Consider the following 22,408-nt stretch of genomic DNA (forward strand, 5'->3'; position numbering starts at 1 on the left):
TTTAAAACAAAGACCCGTGTATTTCTACTAGACTATACAGAGGATGCCTGTAGGATGAAAGGTCAGTCTCAACAGCAAATACAAATATATTTTATTTTGACAAAATTTCTCACAAAGGGTAGACACTTATTTTGTGGCATTACTGTGCAAAACCTCAAGTATAATGCACAGGCAGTTACATCCCTATCTTCTCAACCCCTTTCTTTGTGTACTAAAAGATAGGAAGACACTAACCAGTTTAAAAAACAGAACCTGCAAAAAGGCCCAGTTATAACCAAGTGTAAACAAAGAAAAGTGAATTAACCAAAGGGGTTTCATTTTGCAATGAATCAACTTTCCAAGTTTAAATTGAGGAAAGCATACACGTGCCTCTTCAACCTCCCCTTAAGAGAAACTGATAGGACTGCTATTTTTGACTTTTACAGAGAAACAAAGTAACATCGAGCAAGCAGTCAGAGAGCAATGAAGTGATTAATTCCAGAATCTCCCATTAAGTATGACAAGAAACTGGCCACAATAGAGACAAAATGGAAAGGTTATTTCTCTCACTTTGGTGCAAGTTTATTTATTTTGTACACTATCCATCCATACACCTGTGATACAAATTCTATGAACCTGCCACAAAGCATTAAAGCGCAACACACCTATTATTCTGTAGACATTTGCATTTTAATCTTCATCCAGTCTACATGGATCAGCAGTGATCCAACACAGATGCTCGCAGCCTGTAAAAATGCAGATGTCCGATAACCGTACATACATGAGGGAAAGAAGAGCAAAAACGTTCACTTCCAGAGAACGTGGCTCAAATCTTCAGATTAAAAAGAGACCCTGGAAGAGCTGGCTTTGTAGGGATTTCCGTAATGGATTTTGTAAACTCATTTTGTATAGTAAAATTTAAGTCTACAGACTTTTTGCTTTGTGGAGGTCAGTAGTAAGGATACATAGGAGCACTTACTGTCTCTTGCATTACTATATCTTGCAGCATAGCGCCTTGAGCTGTTGGCAGATTTGACAAAGTTACTGGAGTACCTGGAGTGCTGTATACAGGTGAAGGAAATGCTCTGCACCCTCAGCTGTATTTATAGTAGGGCTTTTCCAGCTAGGAAGTTTTCCAACCAGTACAATTAGTGATTGAAAACAGCTATACTTCTGAACCATGAATGTGGTTTAATTAAAACAACCTATCAGTATATGCAGTCACAATAGGAAGTTTATGCGGCAGGAAACACAAAACACAAAGACAACGCTATTTGTTCCACAGTTTTCTCTGAGGCTAGAAAACCTGTTAACTTTGAAAGCCCTAGAAAAATCCTGCACTGGTTTAGGAACCATCTACTTGGCATAGGACCACATTTGTTTTTTGCACACAAACGTTTCATAAATCTCCTTATTTTCACATTAAGCATTCTGCATTTCTTTGCCAATCTTGTAGCTGAGGATTTTGTTCCAGTCTATCTTGGTGCGGGTGACAGGTAGCTGCCGGCGTAAGGCTTTGAAAGTGGTGTCTGACATAGTCTGGTAGTTCTCGCTGATTGCTGTCTGCAATGGCAAAAGTAGACTCAGTTATAGTCGTAAAAATATACTCTGGAAAAGTGACTCTGTTAAAGCCACAAAACCCTTTCTACAAGGGGAAGGCATGCTACTGACTAGTTAATGCTGTCACCAGTGTGTGTGCAAGCAAAGGGATTCTATGAAACTCTCCTAAGGAGACATTGCTACACTCACAGGTGTTTCTGAACTATCTATCACATCTGCTTCTTGCACACAGGCTGGGACAACATAAAAAGCTTTCACGCATTTCCTTTTCACTATTTTTACCTGCCAGGAAAACTATTAGACTTGTCCACTCCCCTTCCATGCTTGTTCCAGGCATCATTTGTAACCCCTTAATAATCAATTTTGCTGTATAGTTATTTTAATTACACATAGCTTTACAACTAGATTCTGTCAACAAATACTAATGCCCTTTTCAAAGTAATTCTTCTTAACAGATAAGAACAGATAACAGTCACAGTAAGTCAGAAACAGAATTAGAGGTCAATTTTTTGTACTTCCTTTAACTGTAAATGGAAATTGATATGATTCAATTGCATTTATTTAACAGCTACTGATCTTACCTGATACTCGTTTTCTGCGTTTTCTATTATCTTAATAAATTCCTTAGCTGTCTGGACATCACTCTACAAAGGGGAAAAATAGATATTTATATGTTCAAAAATAACTTATATGCAATGGATTTCTAATGCAATGGATTTCTCAAATAACAGACTGAGTATAGATGAAATGGATAATGTGAGGTGGCAGCTGCTATTTGTAGCTGGGTTCCTTCCACTCACTACACATCTCCGTGGAGTTCAAGATACTAGCTTAAGCTTGTGTTCCAAACTGAAACAGGACTGCACCCTAGTGAGCAAAAGGGAAGTAGGCCTTCATGGTACAGATTAGGGATTTTATGACAATTGCTCCCTCTACTGTACTACAGGACTACTTATTTTCCTTTAGTATACTGCTTTTACGTCTCAGTTCTCTAGGATGTATACAGAAGGGCGTATTCTGCCATCTTTAACTGACACTCATAAGATAAGCTGTTCAATGGAGATTGCACTTTTTAAGTAGACTTCTTTTAAGCAATTAAGAATCTGGGCTTTCCATGTAACAATAAACGCTACAACTACACTGACTAGGCACTCTAAACTTACATTAAAGTCAATGGAATGTAGTCATACAAGGGTATAATTCATGAGATATTCAAGAAACAAAATAGGTGCTTTATCATTAAAAATTATTTTGGCATACTTACTGAAACCTGTACAGAGTCCTGGATATCTTTATGACTAACCAGTTGAACATTACCATCTTCATAATAATGAACCTAAACAAAGACAGACAAAATGCAGGTTATCATTAACACTCATTTTATAATCCCTAGAGCCCCCAAATGCTACCAGAATGGCACAACAGCTTTGTTGTGCCAGTCTTCTCTGCTTACGTGGAGACTAAAAGCAGGAAGGTTTCATTCTTTGTCAAGACTGTTCAAGATTATGTTAATGAAGTAAACGCCTAGAGTTGAAATAAGAGCAATTTTAAAAGAATTCATGGAATAGGTTTTAGCCGTACAAAGTCAAGCAGACTTGGAGGCATATAGGGTAATGCTATATAGTAAGCCACAGGCCAGGTTGTAAGCAATGCCCAAAACACTGAAGTTTTAAGAATTAATTTCCTGAATTGTTAGCTTAATAGTATCTTGACTCCAGAAGGACATCTCTGCTGTATTTCAGCATCTTGTTTTGAGTCACATGCATTAGTGTAAGGCAAGCAGCCTCTCCTGTTATTTCCAGACAATGCAGCTCACCTGGATCTTGAGCACTGCAGCCACCTGAGCTGTTGGTGGTGTGATGGTAAACTTCCATTCTGATCTCCAACGACCATTCCTAAGAACAATCAAAACATGTAAACTATTTCCAGTAGGTGCTAACAAAGAGCTACATTAATGAGCAATTTATTCCTGCTATCTTGTGATCAGTATTGAAGTGCCTTATATGCCACTGAATTCCATTTCTGAAGCCTAGCTTGCCACAGTGCAGCTTCATTACAGGCTGGCTCCAATGTACTCATGCTTTGGAATACATAAGGGGGTGTCTATTCAGCTCTGCTAATAAACTTTTCTCTAGGTAGGTCACTGAGCCTCACTGGAAGCTTTAGGGAAGTGCCAAAGGGCTTGCAAGGAAAATAGACTAAAGAATGAGAATCAGAGCTCCTGGGGAAGCCCAAGGCTACTTGCCCTTCAGACCCCCAGTAGAGATAGAGGAAGGGTTTGTTTGAGGACTAGTAAAGGAAGAAAATGCACTGTTTAAGTAGCCTTACCAGAAATTTTTGGGCTGGAACTGGTGGCTCTCAATACAGGCAATAATTGTCTGCTGTCCATCTATAGATTTACCATAAACCTGCATTCAGAAAAAGAGTTGAAATGGCACAAGAGCTGAAGAAAACCACTTGCAATTTCTGTTCTTGGTAGCACTGTGGAGGTTTGGCATTGTGGTATCCCATTGGGAATGTTTACCACTAGTTACATTGTCCAGCACCTCCACTTGCAATCGTGCAAATAATGCCTCCTTTTCTTTAATGGCAGGTGGAAAGGTGTTTGGCAGTCATAAATATGAACAAGGTGGTCTAATAAATCTCTACCACTATGTGCATACCAAGATATTTGCACCCTTTTTGAAATTTGTTGTTCTAAAGTTAGCAAAAACACTAGTGAGGATGGAGAATTCAAACAACACTGCTTAGCACAAAGTCCACTCAAAGTATTGAGTGACACCGAGCAAAGAATTTTCAACAAAACAAGATGGATACTCAACAGTACAGAAGCCATTTGGGTAATGATCTTTCACATAAGCTCTCAATGCACTGTCGCAGGCATCTCTCCATTGTTTTAAAGCTGATTCTGTGTCCTCAGGCTGGGGATCACTTGCTTCTTTCCTTAAATGATCAAACTTAAAAGAGATTTTGTTTCTTGGGTCTAAAAATCTGCCGTTGCCCAGATCACCATGTTCTGTGATTAACACCTGTAAAATAAGAAACTGAAATTAATACATTATGCTGCTATAAATGTGTTTTGTCTATTTGAATAGTTATCCATGTCTCAATGGATGGTCATGTAACTACAAAATCACATAAAGAAACATGGATTTTCCGTAATAATTTCAACTAAGAGTAGTTGTGGTGAGGCTGTGAGCTGTCTGCTCTTTGCAGTTAATATTGCACTAGTCTTCTGTCCCAGAAATGACTGTATTACAGTAACATATACACTTAGCTTAAAGTTGGGGACCTTACAATACAAACAAGTGGTCTTGTTTTTAAAATTTTGTTTTTCTTCCCCATATCTGAAAGAAACTAAGAATTTTTCTCTGGAATTGACTGTTTATTGTCATGTTCCATGTTGTACTAGATCTCTTTCCAGCTGAGGAGGGAAGGTAGACGTGGCTACTTCTGATGCATACAAACTAAGCAGACAGCAAAGCAGCACAGTAACTTCTTTCTCCTTTGTCTTATTCACCAGATTTCTCTGGTTTCCCAAACACTGGCTCACTTTGCAGGTTGTACAGTAGCTTCCTCTTGTCAAAGCTATTTCTACGGACAGCCCTCTTAAAATATGTCTCCCATGAACGTATCTGGGACACCAGGAAAGCTAGGTCAGTACTTGGCTCAGAACAGAACAGATGGTCAAGCCAGCTTTCTATCTTCTGTAGCACTTACTTCTTGCTCTCAAAAAAAAAAAAATCCTGTAAAAAGTCCTACTTCAGTGTGTAGGCATCAAGATGTTAAAACTAAAAGCTTGTGCCATTCTAGAAAAGACATTGTTCCCTAGTCTTTTTATAAGAAGCATTATAAAAGGGAAAAGCTTTGCTGACATGGATTGGGCAGTATTACATTGATATATTCTAAGATACAATGATTTTTTTTTAGGTAACTGGGGATGGATAAAAATGCAGACCATAGCATAAACACTACTAAGAATCCACTACTGAATCACAGTAGGAATGTGAGCATGTAGTAACAATCTTTAATCAATCATACTTTAACTGGAATTGCAGTGACTTTGGTGTGGGGCTCTACTTAGCAATGAATTAGTTACCAGGCAGTAACAGACAATGCTTTAAGGGAACATTTCACCTATGCCTCTCATACAAGAACAAAAACTTGGTAACATGAGGATGATCTAGTGGAAGGAGGAAAGATGATTTGCAGGTAGAATGAAAATTGTCAAGATATTGATGAAACAACACATCTATTCCTTCTGTATAGTGCAGTAATACAAACATTCAGTGTAAAGCTTTCCCTTACCTGGTCATCATACCCTTCTATCTTCACAGGAGTGAACTGATCCATGTTGTACTGTGCAAATGCACTGTTAAGAATTAAGAGCATGAACTTTAGCTGTACATTCACATTTATCTTCACTCAGGGATAAGTACATGGTGTGATTTATACTACAGAAAACTTCAACTTAAACTTGCAAATAATACACACTAGCACTCTTAAAGGATTTTTCAATACCTTTTATTGATGATAGCTACAAAAACACCCGATCTAAAGTCAGATTTATTTAGTGATGACCATGAAAGTACAGAGTTCAAAAGTAGAACAGCAGGCAGCCTGAGGGATAATGAGCAAGCCAATGCAAAACAGGAACACACCAGCTAAAATTTCGCAGTAAGGTAAACAAATATGAGTAGACTAATATTTACAGCAAATTTTCTTCTGTCAAGACCTGCTCACTGATCTCACAGCTCAAGGTAAAACCTTAGCATCAAAAGGCTTGTATGCATAACCTTGAGACACCTGATGAGACTGCACAAGTAAACAAGATATTCTGAAAGTATTTTTTGAGGGCAGTTTAAGCTCTTGCTAAGGACTACTCAGTATTTCAGGCTTCACTTGCTTAACAAATCATGCTTCAACAAGATCAGACATTCCTGCTGCTGCAGAATTACTCTTTTTGGCAGATTGCCTTCCTGTCAGTTTCATATGGCCTCTACACCACAAATTCCAATTTAAGCCTTTTAAAAAGAATCAGCCATGCCTTTTGTTATATATTTTGTTGGGGGATAATGAACTACAGCAGACTGCTCTCAATAGAACAAATGGCTTGCTCTGTCACAGAATCATGGTTGTAAGTCAAATAATAACCACAGAAGCACACATTCTATGTTTGAAACATTAATACTTACTGTGCTGCTCCTTCCCTGAGAAGATTGTCATTGTTGAGCAATAACCGGACATCTGGAGAAAAAAGGGTGTTCAGATAGGTTATTGGTTTTGAACAAATGTTTCTTTATTTCATTTTCAACTGTACAAAAATATGAATGATTAAAATCATTTCATCAAGCATAAGTAGTCACAGAATGAGTGCATGCTTTTCCCTTGCTTCTACTTGACCTTAAAAACAACATATCATGACATAACCATAGACTCTCATTGATGAAATGTGAAGAAAATGCTACTGATCGTTTTTCTTCATTTACTTACCATTGAATACTTCATTGAATTCTCCAGGGGGTGCATGAGTGATGAATTTTGCAGCTATACGCACCTACAATGATGCAGAGAAGTAATTAAAGACAAAAGATCGTTTACTGAATTCGTACACACTGCAACCTACACTGAAGCAGTTCACCAACAAACCCAAATCTGACAGTAATAACAAGCCCCATGTTTAGGGAGAAATCTAGATGTCTCTTCCAAGTAGAAATCATCATTCTCATAAGCCTAGGCATTTTTTTTTCAGTGCAAAGAAACCCCAAATGTACTCAGCAAGAACACCAAACTCCACGTGGGCACCTGTTAGAATGGGAACTATTCAACCTTTGTAGTTGTGTCTTTTTATTTTTTTTTAAAGAATATAAATGCTGGCTGCCCACTCTTGGTGACGTTTCTAAACATTTTTTCCTGGTCTTTGCTAGTAATCAGGAACCTAAATGCCAACATATATAAAGAATAAGAAACCACTGCAGTAAAACTGATGCTTTAACTAGACGGCAACCTACAGGGTGATCACACCGCTAAGGTGTGTCTGACACACTGCAAGACTTGTTGACTCCCTGTGATGCAACACATTTGCTGCTTACTGCTGGCTGAAGGAGATGCCACTGACTCACAGCAAACAATGGGTGGAGGATGAGAGGTTGATCGCTCTATAAACTGAACAGTAAACCAATTACATCAACTGCCATTGGATTCTATGTGGATCTGTTTATTCTGTCATTCTAAGTATCTCCTGTGGTACAACAAACACCCAGTGCAGGATCCTTTGGTTCATCTGAAGTATTCATGTACTGCAGAGAGCACAAGCTACAGCCTAGTTATTAGCAACCATAAAGAAACTTTTCAGGTGGAATCCCTCTCCAAAGGCAAGTGCAGTATTATAAACTTTGGGAATACAAGGCTAGGAAATGTAAACCAACCCTGTTCTTGCTACATCTTCAAGTACCTCTCCAAGCCTTGCAATGTTGTGTTTAAGCACGTCTGTATGTATATTGATTATAGAAACAGAACCATAGAATGCTTTGGGTTGGAAGGGACCTTAGAGACCATCTAATTCCACCCTGCCCTGGGCAGGGACACCTCCCACCAGACCAGGTTCCGCAAAGCCCCATCCAACCTGGCCTTGAGCACTTCCAGAGATGGGGGTGGTGTCTACAACTTCTCTGGGCAACCCGTTCCAGTGCCTCACCACCCTCTGAGTGAAGAATTTCTTCCTAATATCCTAATCTGAACCTACCCTCTTTTAGTCTGAAACCGTTACTCCCTGTCCTATCACCACATTCCCCGGCAGAGCCCCTCTCCTGCTTTCTTGTAGGCCCCTTTTTAGGGACCTGCTCTTCATCTGCATCATGTGTCCTGTGCAATACCATCGAGTGGACATACTCAAACTTTTAGACCTTAAACCTATTAGGAAACAGTGGAAAGCTTGTTAAAACTCACGCTGGCTTATCAAAAAGGTGCTGAATTTGGAACTGGCCAGGGCTTTCTTTCAGAACATGCTGGTTTCTTGTTATCAAAGCCATGCTGTACTTTCTTCAAGAGCTACTGCCTGTTTGGAGTCTCTGGGTAAGAAAAAGAACTGAGAACTACTCCCTGTAGTGTGCCAGCATTTTTGGCATGTATTCTCTTGAGGATTACTTGGTACCCTTCTTCTTTGGCATGTTACTCCCTCCCTTATCTTGAAATAGCATTTTATTGGAAACTGTACCGTAGTCTAGCTATGAGCTGTCACTAGTGAAAGAATTAAGGCATCTGGAATTGGAATTGATACAATCAATAAGTGAAAAGTCCAGCTGGCAGGAAAATACCTGACTATCTGTAAACTTCCAAGCTGTAAAAGCAAAAGTAAAGTTTTTTTAAATTTTTCTTTAAAAAAAAAAGCCTTCATTGTATTCTGAAATCCAATATACTTGTCTTGGATTATTAGGGTTTAGGTGGCCTTTGTTTGATTCTGTTGAAACTAGTAAGAGTTTGCTTTTATAACCAAATCTTTTATGGTTTTTACAAGATAGAAGGGAATAAAATCTTCTTGGACAAGACTTGAAACAGGAAATGTCACAAAACTGGATCTTTACCTTAGAAGGATAAAAATGTCACTCTTCTTCCAAGCACAGCTAACAAGGCTGTGTAAGAGGCCTTGCTCAACTAGATGCTTATTGAAGATGACTACAGAACATTTGCTAAAACTCTGATTACCTTCCTACTTTCCATTTGAGCAGTAAAACAAAGGTTTATGTATACATTCAACTATTTCATCTGAATTACTGCCACAGCTGGAAAAAAATTGCTGCTTCAAGTCTTCCATGTTTTTAATTAGAAAAAGTTGTATCACTTGTGATGATTGTGATGATTTAAAGTAAGCCATGAAAGGAAATACACACCTTTCCAAACAAAGGGTATATTGCCTTATTCCAGCAGTATCAAGTAACAACTCTGTCCTTACTGGGCAGAGCTTCAGATAAAAATAGATCGATTTCCAAATTAGCATATATTAAAAAAAAAAAACAAAAAAAAAACAACACAGCATGTTCTTTATGCCTGAAATAATTCTGCAGTATGAGTGGAAAAAAAACATGTACTGAATTTTTTCAACTTGTCAATGACTTGTGTAGTTCATGCGCAAATATACAAAACGTAAAACCATTTTCTCCTAATTTTCTGCTTTTAGATAAGGTTGGTAAGTATACAGCAATCCTAAAAATGTACTACTTATTGTGTGAAAACTTTCATGATTTGAAGGACTGGAGTTAGGACTTATTGGTCACATAACCATGTTAGATTTCACTATTGAAAGCTTGGATAGTGATGAAGATAACAGCAGTAATTAAGAAGGATGCTTCTGCTTTCTATCCTCTGTGGACTTCACTGTGAGAGAGCCCTAATGTCTGAAAGACTTGACATTATACCATGTGCTTTTCTGAGAAAGTGCAAATGTAAGCATTAACAGAGGCATATCAGACTGCACTAAAGCATTTACAGATACCCACTTCATGCCAAGATCCATTTCAGGGGAGGACTGGACTAGACCATGCACTGCGAATTAACTGTCCAGATGAACAGATTACTTTTTATAAGGTTTTTAAATCAACATATGGAAAACCAAGGCCCCTAAAAGCCATAAAAAATGACGCTATGCACTAAAGCAACAATGATGTGGCTGCAGAATTGTGCTGTACGTGGAACCTTCATAAAAGGGACAGGGGCTTTAACAGGTTGACTTTTAGGTTGATAGTTTCTGATAGACATATCCTTGGGGGAAGGGAGCATGAGAACAAAAAAAATATTGCAGGAGTCTTAGCCTTCCACCTCAAAGGATGAGCAGAACACAAAGGGGTCTCTGCATTTCGATCAAATGTTCTCACAGAACCAGCCGTGAACAAACAGCAACCACTGCACATGAAAACTGTTCACTCTTTTAGAGCATCCTGTGCACCAACTCTCCTGTGAAGCAATAAAATATAAAGTACTTAAATCAAACTACTGAAATCAGGATTGGAGTGCAGGAAGCAGACTGTGAAGTACTTAATCCTAAATGTCAAGCATTTGAGTTGCTGTTGTCATTTTTAGAGTTGATTTGTTTCAAAGCGGTGTCAGCACAGCGACAGGATGTTCGTTTGCAGAAGCACAAAAAGACTTTCTGTAAACTGACCTACTTCCTGGCCATCATTACCATTTCAGGTAGCTCTGCAGTAAGCTAGCAAAACTAACTTCCTTTTTCTAAAATGGGGAAAGTAGCTGACAGGGAAGCTGCTCAACTACTAGTTTAAACTGGTAAAATGGCAGCAGAAAATAGACAACAGGACACACCGCAGTAAGGTTTAAACTAATGAACCCCTAGCTTTCCTAAAATGCACCTACAGAGAATAAAGCAGTGCAGTTTATAGGGGTGGGAGGTGTGAGGGGAGGAATTAACTTTATTGCTCTTTTGTTTGATTTTCTTTGTTGTTTCCTGAGTGGTTATAAAATGGATACTATAATGAATCTTTACTGCATGTTTCTTTTTCAGAATCCTCACAACCTCGCTTTCTACCTGTGCCAGGCATGGAGCTACTTTAAATTGATGCCAGGTTGCCTGAGCCAGGACATGAAGTAGAACACAGGGTCCAATTTCAAGTGAAATCCCAGCTGCTTTGACAAATAAAATATCTGGACACACATAGTCCTAAAGGGCCTCCTGCAGGCTATGTCTTCCCTGAAAGTGCTTTGAAAGAACTGCAGATTTCAGGTGAACGTAGGGGCAAGGGGAACAAGGCCAAGCTGGCCCCAGAGCCTTGCACCGCTGGCTCTCTTTCCCAGACTCAGTACTTAGGCTAAGAGTCAAGTTCAGATGCAGCCTACAAACGGAGTCCCCATTTCTATTTCCAGCTCTGTGATGACCTGCTGGATTACCAACAACTTACCTCACCTCCTCTGCTCTGAATGCTGTACCGCCATAACCCACAACGTGATAGAGCTTTACTTTTGTTTTAATTTTCAGATTGAATGCAATGAAGTGATGGTTTCCATTGCAGCAGTTCAAATGAAATTTCAGCTAAATGCCAACAGGTTAAAGATTTTTATACTATATCGGATAGATTTCAGTAGTGTACTGATGACTACACGTTCTGCTCTGGAATACTTGTTTCAAACAATGGTCTAAAACGTTAACGGGTGAAGGGGACCTCTGAGGTTCTCTGTCAGAACGAATGTCGCCATAATGAAACTGAAAGCGGCAGTTTAAGAGAGAAATTAAAGCCGGCTCCAAACTCCCAGATCTTTGAAGATCCCCAAGCCTCGACGCCCCGCAGGATTTTAAGAAACGAAACGAGCTCATCTTCACGGCGCAGGGAAGGGAAGGCGGCAGCTCTGCCTTCAACTACCGCCCGTCGGTACTCACCGCTTCGGAGGAGGCTGCCCCGTCCTCTGTGGCAGCTCGGGGCTGCCCATGCGCCGCCAGGAGCGGGAGGCACGACCCGTTCCCCGCCCCCCCCTCCCACCCCGCTCGGGATCCCCTTGAGCGGCGCAGCCCCGCCGTGAGGGCGCCGCGCTCGGGGGCGGGCGGCCTGCACCGCCCTGTCACGGCGGCACCGGGGCTGCGGCCCCCGCCCCGCTGCGGCGCCCCCCGGCCTCCCCCCGGTCCCGTTGCGGCCCGGCGCAGCCCCCTCCCCCACCTTCTCGTCGTCCGACACCCGCTCCTCCAGGTCCGCCATCTCGGCACCTCTGGGCCCGGCCCGGCGCCGCGCGGAGCATGCCGGGCGCTGCGGCTGGGCGCCGGGCAGGAAGCGCGGCCGGCGCCATCTTGGCTGCGGGCAGACGTCGCGGGGCGGCCATCTTAGGGGCGGGCGGGACGGGCCTTGTTGGGGGGGGGGGGGGGGCGGGCGGTGAGGGCCGGCCCGGCCGGGGCTGGGGGGAGCTGGCGGGGCGCGGGGTCTCCGCCCGCGGTCTCCGCCCGCCGCCGGAGCGGGGCCGGGGGGACGGGCGCGGGGCGCGGGGGATCCCGGCCGGTGAGCGCCGAGCCCCGAGGGCGGACCCCGCCCCGCCCCGCCTCTCTCCCGGCGTTCCCCGGCGGCGGCCATGGCGGACGGCAGCGGGACCGGGAGCGCGACCGGGAGCGGGCGGGGGCCGCCGTGCCCCGGGGCGGCCGCGGCGCTGCGGCGCTGGGAGCAGCTGCGGCGGCGGGCGGCGGCGGCGGCGCCTTGGGCCCGCGGGCTCCTGGCCGTGGCTGCCGGGCTCGGGCTGTGTTACGCCGTGCTGCGGGTGCCGCTGCGGCTCCGGGACGGGCTGGCCGCCGGTGAGAGGCGGGGGGGCCCTGCCCGGCCCCGTTAAGAATTTACACCGATTTTTTTTTGGGGGGTGGGTCACGTGGAACCCAATCGGCTGTCACAGTTACGGAAGGACAGTAGCAGACTGAAAGGGTTTTCTAATAAAATGACATAACCTGTGAAGTTACACGGGCTGCGCTGTGTGTTATGTTTGCGTAGTATTTCACGCAGTGTTTAATAAAAAGCTCTTTGTGTTTTTCAGTTCTGCTCATTAAGTCTTTGTTTTTTGTGTTTCTTAACAGTGACTGTGTTCTTAAGCACTTTGACTCCAAAATTCTACTTTGCCCTTACAGTGACCTCATCTTTCATATCTGGCCTGATATTTGTAAGTAGTCCACTATTCTCCTCTCCTTTAACAAATTTAGCACCTCTAAGATTCTTTCATTAAGGGTAAATGCAGGTAAGGGTAAAAACAGGCTTTTATCAGACTCTAGAGGGTGCCTTTGTACTACAAAGGAGCTTGTTACCGAGTATCTTCTCCGATGTATTATAAGTACTCTTTTCCTATGTGTCTTGTACGTTTAGGTGAATCTGGGGAAAATAACTTGAATCTATTTTAAGGAACTCAGGCTTGTTTTAACTGTCCATTTTGTGCTTTATTATTTGGGATTAATTTTGTAAAGTGAAAAAGCTATATCCATGTTGTGGTTGCATGTGCAGTTTCCCTGTACAGCACACTTTAGTGTATAAGATCAAGGCACTTTCTGAAAGGGTTTAGAAGTTATCCTAACAACCTGGGGGGAGAGTAACATGATTAGACTAAAATTTACTTTTTTTCCAATCTCTTCTATGTTATGGGGGTAATTCCACATGATGAGACAGGCCCGAAACAGATAATTAGTATTAATTTGTATGTAGATAGGTCCTGTCTGTAATAATTTGCAAGGGGATGTCCTTGCTCTGTGCAATTTACTTTTCATCTCTGATGTTTATGTTGGAAGGGTGTTGCCTAAGGAAATTTCTGATGCTTTTTTCTCCCATAACAGGTATTTGAGTGGTGGCATTTCCGAAAATATGGCACATCTTTCATCGAGCAGGTATCTGTGAGTCATCTGAGGCCCCTCATTGGCGGTGTGGAAAATAGCCCTCCAGCACCAGCAGCGTTCTCAGTTGGAGAGAATGAGACAAACAGGCAGAATATGCCAGGTGATTGTTAATGTGTCCGAACAGTTTTCATTAAGCTTGCAGGCGACTGGTTCAAATGAGTTGAGTTTTAAATGGCTTTGACTCAGCATTGGTGCTTGTAGTAATTGGGGAAAGGCCTATGCTTACGATGCGTTTTGTTAATATGATAAAAGAAATCGAGTGATAATGTATCTTTGATCTAAAACATTCATTATTAAAAACATCATCTAGAAAATATGTTACACGTTCAGCTAAAACTGTTTAAGTAACCCTAGATATTAGCTATTCTAAACATGTGCAAGGTAAAATTGCTTGAATGTAAATGGCAGTGTTTAATCTTTCCCACATGTGCTTTTGTACCACAACAATGGTGGGGAGCAAAAATATTTAAGTGATAGCAGAAATTCAGGGAGATGATAAAGATTGTATGATTGTGCTCAGGTCAAATAAATCTAAGATAAAAATTGCTTTTTAAAGTAAGATTGCATTTGCATTACTGCATTTTAAATCAAGCTGGTAATATTTCTGCTCTTAACTCAGTAAGTACTTTCTTTTCAGAGTGCAAGGTGTGGCGAAATCCTCTTAATCTTTTCAGAGGGGCAGAGTATAGCAGGTATTAACTATCTTACTTTCCATTGCATGTTTTTAAAATTAATTGGGAGCATACACATGACTCCTTTGCAGGGCTTGTACTAGTAATATTGGGAGACAGCTGAAACCTGTGAGATTATAGGGGTGATTGATGCCAATCCTGTGTTTAAAAGGCACCTCTCCAAGCTTTGGCAGTTTCAATGTTAAGAATGCAAATATTATTGTAAACATCATCATTTATTTGAAAGTAAAGTAGGAGAAAAGTATTCCCGGAATTATTTTCATCTTATTTCAAAAACTCTATGAAAGTCATGATCTTACAGCTGTTACAGTTTTATTCAGAGGCTGAGACTGATTCAGAATCTTAAATCTCTCTTATTAAACAGATACAACTGTATTTAAGTCTCCTAGTGTTATTTTGTAGAAAAAGCTGCTTCATAGCAAGCTGTTTTTCAAGTTGATTAGGACTTCAGCCTCAGAAAGACTTTCCTTCTGCAGGAAGCCTGCTGGCAAACTGTTAAGATTATGGAACAGGAGTACTTGAAAATTTCTGATTAGTAACTCCAGTCTTTTATTAATAATAACAATAATGAAATCTGCACTAGCTTGTAGTTAAGCACATCAGATATCCTTTTTTGCATCAGCGTTACTATTTACTAGCAGTGCATCTTACTGAAATTTCTCCCATTGAAGATACACGTGGGTGACTGGGAAGGAGCCCCTTACATACTATGACATGAATTTGTCTGCTCAAGATCATCAGAACTTTTTCACGTGTGATACAGATGCCCTTCGGCCTTCAGATACAGGTACCAGTGACATATACATAAGGTACATAACAGTTGGAATATGTAGAGTGGATATATTTAATACACTTCAAGGTAGTACAAGCTGTCTTGTCAAATATTTTCTGAAATAGCCTTTCTCTACTATCTAGGAGCTTTAATAGGTGGTGTTAGAGAAAAGATGTTTTTTACTTTGTGTTTTATCTACTAAGACTATCAGGATCCTGACATATTTTAAGATCTCACGCTTTTTAAATAATTAACAACCTGGACTGTATTCTCAACAACCAATGAAGTGGTCTCATTTGAACTGTAATAATGAATAGTGCAGTCTCCATTATTTTGTCATTGTATTCCGAATGTTTAGTGCAGAATATGCTCTCTACCTGGTTATTGTCAGACTAGGTGTTAGCTATTACCAATTTGTCAAGTTCCGGAAGCATTACTTGTCAGCTAGTTGTGACATGTTTGATATGAATGATGTGTTTTTGTTTCACAAATGGAGTGTATTGTCTCGCTTACTAAGCCAAGACTAATATTTTGTTTCCAAAAGAAAACTCAAACATTTTTCCATGGTGTTCTTGCTGGACAGCAGAAGGTTTTGTTCCAAAAGAAACATGTATAGATTCCTCAATTTTCTTATCATACTTTGAGATAGGCCAGATATGTAATTCCATGAACGTAAGGTTTTGGACTTATTTCAGAACTGTTATTTAGCGTGAAAGCTGTTAGTTCTGCACTGAAAATGGTAGCTATAAGTAAGTTGAGTGTTTTTTGCTAGAAACTGGCTTCCAGTTTGGGATTCCCATTTTTCCCTAATGGAAGAATAGTGGGGAAAGGTTTAGAGATAATTTCACCCATTTTTGTTGCCTCCTGTAACGCTTTCTAATAAGGTGATAATGTAGTGTATATTGAATCCGCTTTGCCTTGTGGCTATGCTACTCAGATGTGCTTTGTAAATTTAGAAACAAGCTGTTTAACCCTTTATGATCTGGCAGTTGTCTCAATACTGAAGCATTTTATGCTTATTTCATACTTAAGTATGCCTGTGCAACACAGAGCTTACCTCTATCATTGTTTCTTTGAAGCTCTGTTTGAAAGCTTAAATTAAAATTCTGTGCAGGTCTGTGCAAGAACCTGTGTTTAATGATCGCTCCTGCCAAGCTTTCAACAAGTCTCGGGAAATGTTGCCAAAATCTGTAGCAATTTAGAAATTGTACATCTGTCTGGTTATGTAAGCTGTCTTTGCTTCTCAGTGTTGGAGTTTTTAAATGGTCAGCGAATAATCTTCCTGACAGTGTTGCTATCTTAAGTTAAGTTTCTGACATAGTGAGAAGGTACAAGATTCTGCTGTTTTTGGTAGAAACTCTTGCCGGAGTTAAAACATTTATTTACTGTTACCTACAACAGTTACACAGAAAACAGGAATTTTCAAAATAGACGTGAATATAAATGCAGAATTGAGACTTGAGCAGTCAGCATTGCCTCGCCTTTTCTGATTTGCTACCAGGTGTTTCACCAGCCTGTCTGTATCTCACCAGTCTTTAAATGTTTTTGCAACAGTAATGCAGAAAGCATGGCGAGAGAGAAACCCTCAAGCCCGGATTAAAGCAGCGTATCAGGCTTTAGAGTTGAACAATGAGTAAGTTTAGAGTATAAGATCATTTGCTTTGTTTCTAATCTGAAAGAATAAATGGATTCATGTTGAGCACACTGTCAGTGTCTTCTAATAATAATAATTAGCAAAGTTCTGCATAGCTGAAGGGGGATTTCTGTGAGCGTGAGAATTCACACATGGCTGTAAGTTACACTCAAGTATTGAACTATTTTAAATTTAAAAATAGCTTTTGTTCTCCACTTTTATTAGAAAAGATTCCATAGCAATAACAAAGGAGAAATCTTAATCTTATATGAGATCATGTGTGTATCAGTGGTGGCATTGTGATAACGCTATATTTGAGGTTCATAGATGCCATTCCTGTAAGGGATTTAAAAATACTCCTACAACACAAATGAAAGAATCCAATGCACTTCTCTGATCCATTTCTTTATGTACTCTGGTTGTTTTTGTGTAATTAGGTCTATCTACTGGTTTTAAAATGCAAACCAAACAAAAAAAATCACCAGAAAATTACCAGAGCATTTTTAATATTTCAAGGAAAATAATCTTACTTGCTGTTAGAACTTTCTTTAGTTTTTCTCCTAATATGTGTGTTTCTGTAAAGCTGAAAAGTCTGTTTTCCTGACGCTCTTTTAAGGTTACTCAGTCAATAATCTGGTAGTTTAATATTGTCGATGTTTAGATACTTAACGTATATGAAAACTCCCCGTTTCTGATTCTTCTGTACTTATTCAAAAATAGTGAATGTTGTCCCTCTGAATGATCTGTGGCTTTTTTCCTTATTACAGTTGTGCCACTGCATATGTTCTTCTAGCAGAGGAAGAAGCGACAACTATTGTAGATGCTGAGAAGTACTTTAAGCAGGCTCTGAAAGCAGGAGAAATGATTTACAGGAAGTCTCAGAACTGCCATTCCCAAAGTCCACAGCATGAAGCACAGCTGAGTAAGCACTTTTAAATCAAAAACGCTTATTTTTGTGTGAGCAGAAACGTACAACTAAATTCATAATTAGCGATTCTAGTTTGATTTTCAATTCAGTGAGGCACTTCCTGCTTTTTTTAGTATGCTTGTGCATGTACTCTATGATCTTATGTAGTACCCAAATGAATCTAGAAAGTGGCAGGTGTGCTACGTATTCATCATAGGTTGTCTTGCTGAGGCTGGATGCGTTGTTGTCTTGGAAAGCAGGGTAGATAGAGCAGACTAATGGAACAATTAGCATTTGGCCATAGCATCTTCTGTTTTTACACCACTGATTCGGAAAACAAACTTTTTTTTGTCATTTAACCTATTTAAAAGTTTCTGGGATTGGTCTAGACGGGCTTTGGTTGGGACAGCAGTAGTGACTGTTATGCTTTTACATGTGGTTAGGAAGAAGGTTTTGGGATTTTTGGTGTGTTTTTGGGAGAGGGAGAGTAAAGGATTAAAACTGGTAGATTATTGTTTTCCTCTTTTTCGTCAGGAAGAGACACCAATGTACTGGTGTATGTGAAAAGGAGACTAGCTATGTGTGCAAGAAAACTTGGAAGAATACGAGAAGCAGTCAAAATGATGAGAGATGTAAGTAATTAGAAAAAAAAATGGGAGCAACTCCTGTTGTTTTCAGTCACGTCGTTCAAACTGTTGGTTTAAAATCCTTTTGTAGGCATCATAGTAAATCTAATTGAATTATTTCCCAGTGAGATTTGCACATCACACTTTATGATTTTCTTGAGAACAGTTTTTTTTATTTCTCATATCTGGGGTTCAAATTTTTGTTATATAATGTCGTAAGTTCAAAGCTCTGTTGTCCAGTTTCCTTTGTGCTTGGCTTAACAACTAACCTGTCAAAACAGCCAGCTTTATACCTCCTCCTAATTTTTCTTTCACTTGACAAAGGTTTATCATAGGCTGTTTTTACATGGGAAAGTATTACTGACCAAATCAACCCATTGTGGGAGATATGCAAATCTGGGTTGAGAGCATGTTTTGTGAACCTCAGTATATGTATTTTCTAGTAGGTGAATAGAGGAAAAATGTGATGACTTTAAGATAGGAATAATGCGATACTTTTCATGTTGTTTACATGCCAGTTTCGAATGCTAGAAGAGAAAAGAACATTGAAAAAGCTTAAATTATTATGCTGATTTCTATTAAATATTTCTGGGATTCAAGTGAAAATCTATATGTGCCTAATTTATTTCTTCGTACCGATTTGCAGTTAATGAAAGAGTTTCCACTTCTCAGCATGCTGAATATTCACGAAAACCTTCTGGAGGCGCTACTGGAGTTACAGGCTTATGCAGATGTTCAGGCAGTTTTAGCAAAGTATGATGGTAAGTGATGTATACTGGGAAATACTGGTGGTTTTGTATAAGTGCATAGGTGAACTGGGCAAGGCTTGCCTATCCGAAAGCAGATGTCTAACCAGTATCTCAGCTCTTTGACTTAGATTCCCTTCATCAGCAACAAGTAGGTATTTCCAGAGCGTGGGTTGTTTCTTTTATTTTGAATTGTGAGCTCAAATTTAGGCGACCTATAACCCATGCACACCTTTTATGTTAAGTTAACACTAATTCGTAAAGATATCTTGGAGCTCACTTTGCCTCAGCTCAAGGATTATTTTAATTTTTAATCTCTTCTGCATCCATGGTTATGCCTAATTTCATCAGCCTTTCTCAGTTAGCTCGTGGCCTCCTAAGTAATTGATGTAAATAGGCTGAAAAAGGTAGTCTTCCCCTCTCTTGTGTTCCAGTCTTGGCCTCAAGATTCTGTAATAGCGAGGCTGCTTGCCAGAGATTAGTGACATACAAGCATGCTGCTTGCCAGAGATTAGTGGTATACAAGCTTTCGTTCATTAAGTGGCAGTGGTTTGCTTTCACTTTGCATCTGAAGTAATACATTTCAGGTGTTGTAGGAGTCTAGATAAAGGCTAATAAAGTATATCCTTACTTTCTTACTGTCCTCAGAGTTTTGCCACCTAGATAATGCCCACATCATTAGTGTACAAAGTGCTGCTGTCAAATCTGTCCATTAAATCATCTCTAAAATGGAGGAACATGGAAGGAGGATGTTTTTGGCAATTGTTCAACGCCCTTGAGGAGTCGATATGTCCTCTCTTGTGTTTCTGTTCTTTATAGCTTCAGGGAATAAAAAAAAAATGTTCTTGTCAAAATCCTGTGCCCATTTTCTGTGGTCACTCTAGCTCCCAGTTTCTTTTATTTGATCATCTGTGTTGTTCTGTGTGGGTTTTTATTAATTTAACAAAAACATTTGCTTTTTTCCTGGTACTTCTTTATCATAGCATCAAAAATTGTGACACTTTCTTAAGAAAAGGTTTCTGATTTTTTTCTAAGCATCTGGAAAAATGAGTATGAACTTCAAACTCTCCATAGACTCCCTGTGTTTTGCTTGACACGACAGCCAGACTTCTAGTAAGTGATGGACAAGCCCAGGATAGGATTTACAAAAAAAGCAAGAGCCATCTGACTATACACAACATGGTACTTGGGAATTAGACCCCAGACTTTGTCTGCTTTTAAAGTAAACTTGTACTGTGGAGTGCTAACATTCTAATCTATAATTGTCAGCTCAAACTTGGCCTCAGATGTTCTATAAAACCTACAACTAATAGAATTTTTTCCTATGCACCTGGAAAAGAATGGAAATTGTGTTCTCATTAAAATTTGTCTACCTGTCTGTAATGTAATATTTTTTTGGTCAGCTTCTAGTCGGTCTCTCAGTATTTTGTAAAACTCTGTGTTAATGTTGCAAAATTAGATAAAGATTGGAAGCTTGTTTTAAACCTTTGTGGGTTAATACAGGCACACTGTTCTTAAGCGTATATTTATACATGCGTTTCTCTTTGAATTCAGTTTCAGTGTTCTGGCTTGTTTTAGTCTCTTTACCATCTAACTACAACTCTGAGTTTTTAATCTGACACTGACTGGTGACCAGAAAGACTTGTGCACAGAAATTCAAAGTTTCTAATCAAAGTTGAAATGTTTCAGATGTTACGTTTATTGTATGGTATACCAAAATAAAAATCTCTAAGCTCAAAGGAAATGGGTTTGAAAATGTCTTGCCTAAAAATCTTACAGTCTAATTATTTTATTTTATCATAGATATTAGTCTTCCAAAATCAGCAGCAATATGTTACACAGCAGCCCTGTTAAAAGCCAGAGCTGTTTCAGAAAGGTAAGCAAGCACAACTGTGAAAACAGCGGTTTGTTGCTAATCTTGGGTCATGCTGTAAAATACGAATTTAAAAGGTCTAAATCCAGTATGTAATATTTATATTTCTAAGATCGTTATGCATATTTAAATATGCATATAGTTATGTATAATTAGGTGTATAGTTTTGTATAGTTAAGCATAATTTAAGGTTTATTTTAAGCATTCATAGAGTTAATACAGGTGAAGGCATTTTTTGAAGACCAATGTACAGGTATGCCTTTGTATAAATCTTGTTTTCAGTATCTTGCTTGTGGCATTCATCAGTTCTTTAATTTGTGGATTGGGTGATAGGTAATTGTGGTGGATTTTATGGCATTTCACTTTCATTCTGATCCATTTATGCAGCTGATTTCAGCTTTAACTCCTGCTAGCTGTTATTCTATCAATCTTATGAAAGACTTGGGCACTCAATCACTTGGGTGATTGACATGAAATTTCAAGAAGTTTAACATATCTTTGTCATATGGGCTTGGATGACAGTCAAGATAGCTAAATTAGCATGAACATTTGTCTCCTAGAAGCATTTATCTATCTTGATAAATCAGTCAATTTTTAATGAACTCCAAGCTTATAAAGAAAATAAACATCTGGATAGCTTTTATTAGTTATTACTTTTGTTCAGTATGAATTTTCCTCTTTAGGTTCTCCCCAGAAACTGCCTCCAAAAGAGGGCTTAGTACAGCAGAAATAAATGCCGTGGAAGCAATTCACAGAGCTGTGGAATTTAACCCTCATGTTCCAAAAGTAAGAGTATTTTCTTTGCTATTGGACCACTTTATTGTTTTCTAAAAGAAGTCATGTTATGTTAACGTCTGTTTTGAGCCTTTTTAGCCCCATGTTTTCCTGAAGTTGATTATAACTCTTGAGTTATTAAACCGTCTAGTATTTATATCATAAAGGTTTGGTTGCCAGAATTAGTTTTTTGTAATAGCTTATATTCTAGTAGTGTTGTTACAAAAAAAATTAAAATTGTCTAACTTGTTGGAAAATCCAGTAATGTGTTACTGAAGTCCTTCTGTTGGGTAAGGATAAATATTAACAAATTTAGATATTTAAAATCCCTGAAGCCAAGTTAAGTTCACCAAACAATGACCACTCATAGTATTTCAAAATACTTCGTTATGCTTAGAAGCAAGGCTGTGGTACTCTGGTTAGTGATAGATCTGTCACTTACTCTCTTTGTTTTTAAACAAGAATAAGAATCAGTACTTCTACATTTAACG

The 22,408-nt window shown here is 39.6% G+C and overlaps 2 protein-coding genes across 2 annotated transcripts in view; one reads left to right on the top strand and one right to left on the bottom strand.

Annotated features, from left to right (window-relative positions):
• On the bottom strand, nucleotides 1–12,327 carry CAPZA1 (capping actin protein of muscle Z-line subunit alpha 1). The gene is made up of 10 exons (XM_035561331.2): nucleotides 12,198–12,327; nucleotides 7,033–7,096; nucleotides 6,735–6,786; nucleotides 5,848–5,911; nucleotides 4,362–4,568; nucleotides 3,868–3,947; nucleotides 3,356–3,434; nucleotides 2,804–2,875; nucleotides 2,121–2,183; nucleotides 1–1,542 (listed from the first exon to the last, which is right to left on the bottom strand). The coding sequence occupies exons 1-10, from the start codon at nucleotides 12,234–12,236 to the stop codon at nucleotides 1,402–1,404; spliced, it is 861 nt and encodes a 286-aa protein (XP_035417224.1). The 5' UTR covers nucleotides 12,237–12,327; the 3' UTR covers nucleotides 1–1,401.
• ST7L (suppression of tumorigenicity 7 like) overlaps nucleotides 11,530–22,408 on the top strand; it is a 22,869-nt gene continuing 11,990 nt past the window's right edge. Inside the window, exons 1-11 of the mRNA XM_035561330.2 lie at nucleotides 11,530–11,592; nucleotides 13,091–13,173; nucleotides 13,835–13,994; nucleotides 14,532–14,586; nucleotides 15,258–15,373; nucleotides 16,913–16,991; nucleotides 17,759–17,913; nucleotides 18,433–18,530; nucleotides 19,171–19,285; nucleotides 21,074–21,146; nucleotides 21,827–21,929. Of these exons, the coding sequence (XP_035417223.1) occupies nucleotides 11,583–11,592; nucleotides 13,091–13,173; nucleotides 13,835–13,994; nucleotides 14,532–14,586; nucleotides 15,258–15,373; nucleotides 16,913–16,991; nucleotides 17,759–17,913; nucleotides 18,433–18,530; nucleotides 19,171–19,285; nucleotides 21,074–21,146; nucleotides 21,827–21,929 (1,047 nt within the window). The 5' untranslated portion in view covers nucleotides 11,530–11,582. The remainder of the gene's footprint in view (nucleotides 11,593–13,090; nucleotides 13,174–13,834; nucleotides 13,995–14,531; nucleotides 14,587–15,257; nucleotides 15,374–16,912; nucleotides 16,992–17,758; nucleotides 17,914–18,432; nucleotides 18,531–19,170; nucleotides 19,286–21,073; nucleotides 21,147–21,826; nucleotides 21,930–22,408) is intronic.

The sequence above is a fragment of the Cygnus atratus genome, chromosome 24 (genome assembly GCF_013377495.2).
Source record: "Cygnus atratus isolate AKBS03 ecotype Queensland, Australia chromosome 24, CAtr_DNAZoo_HiC_assembly, whole genome shotgun sequence".
Taxonomy (NCBI): domain Eukaryota; kingdom Metazoa; phylum Chordata; class Aves; order Anseriformes; family Anatidae; genus Cygnus; species Cygnus atratus.

Coding starts and splice junctions, on each gene's coding strand:
- CAPZA1 (XM_035561331.2), bottom strand. CDS start 12,236: ATGGCGGACCTGGAGGAGCGGGTGTCGGACGACGAGAAG. Junction 6,787..7,032: donor ATTCAATGAAGTATTCAATG/GTAAGTAAATGA, acceptor TTTTTTCTCCAG/ATGTCCGGTTATTGCTCAAC. Junction 3,948..4,361: donor ACCCAAATGGCTTCTGTACT/GTTGAGTATCCA, acceptor TTCTGAATGCAG/GTTTATGGTAAATCTATAGA.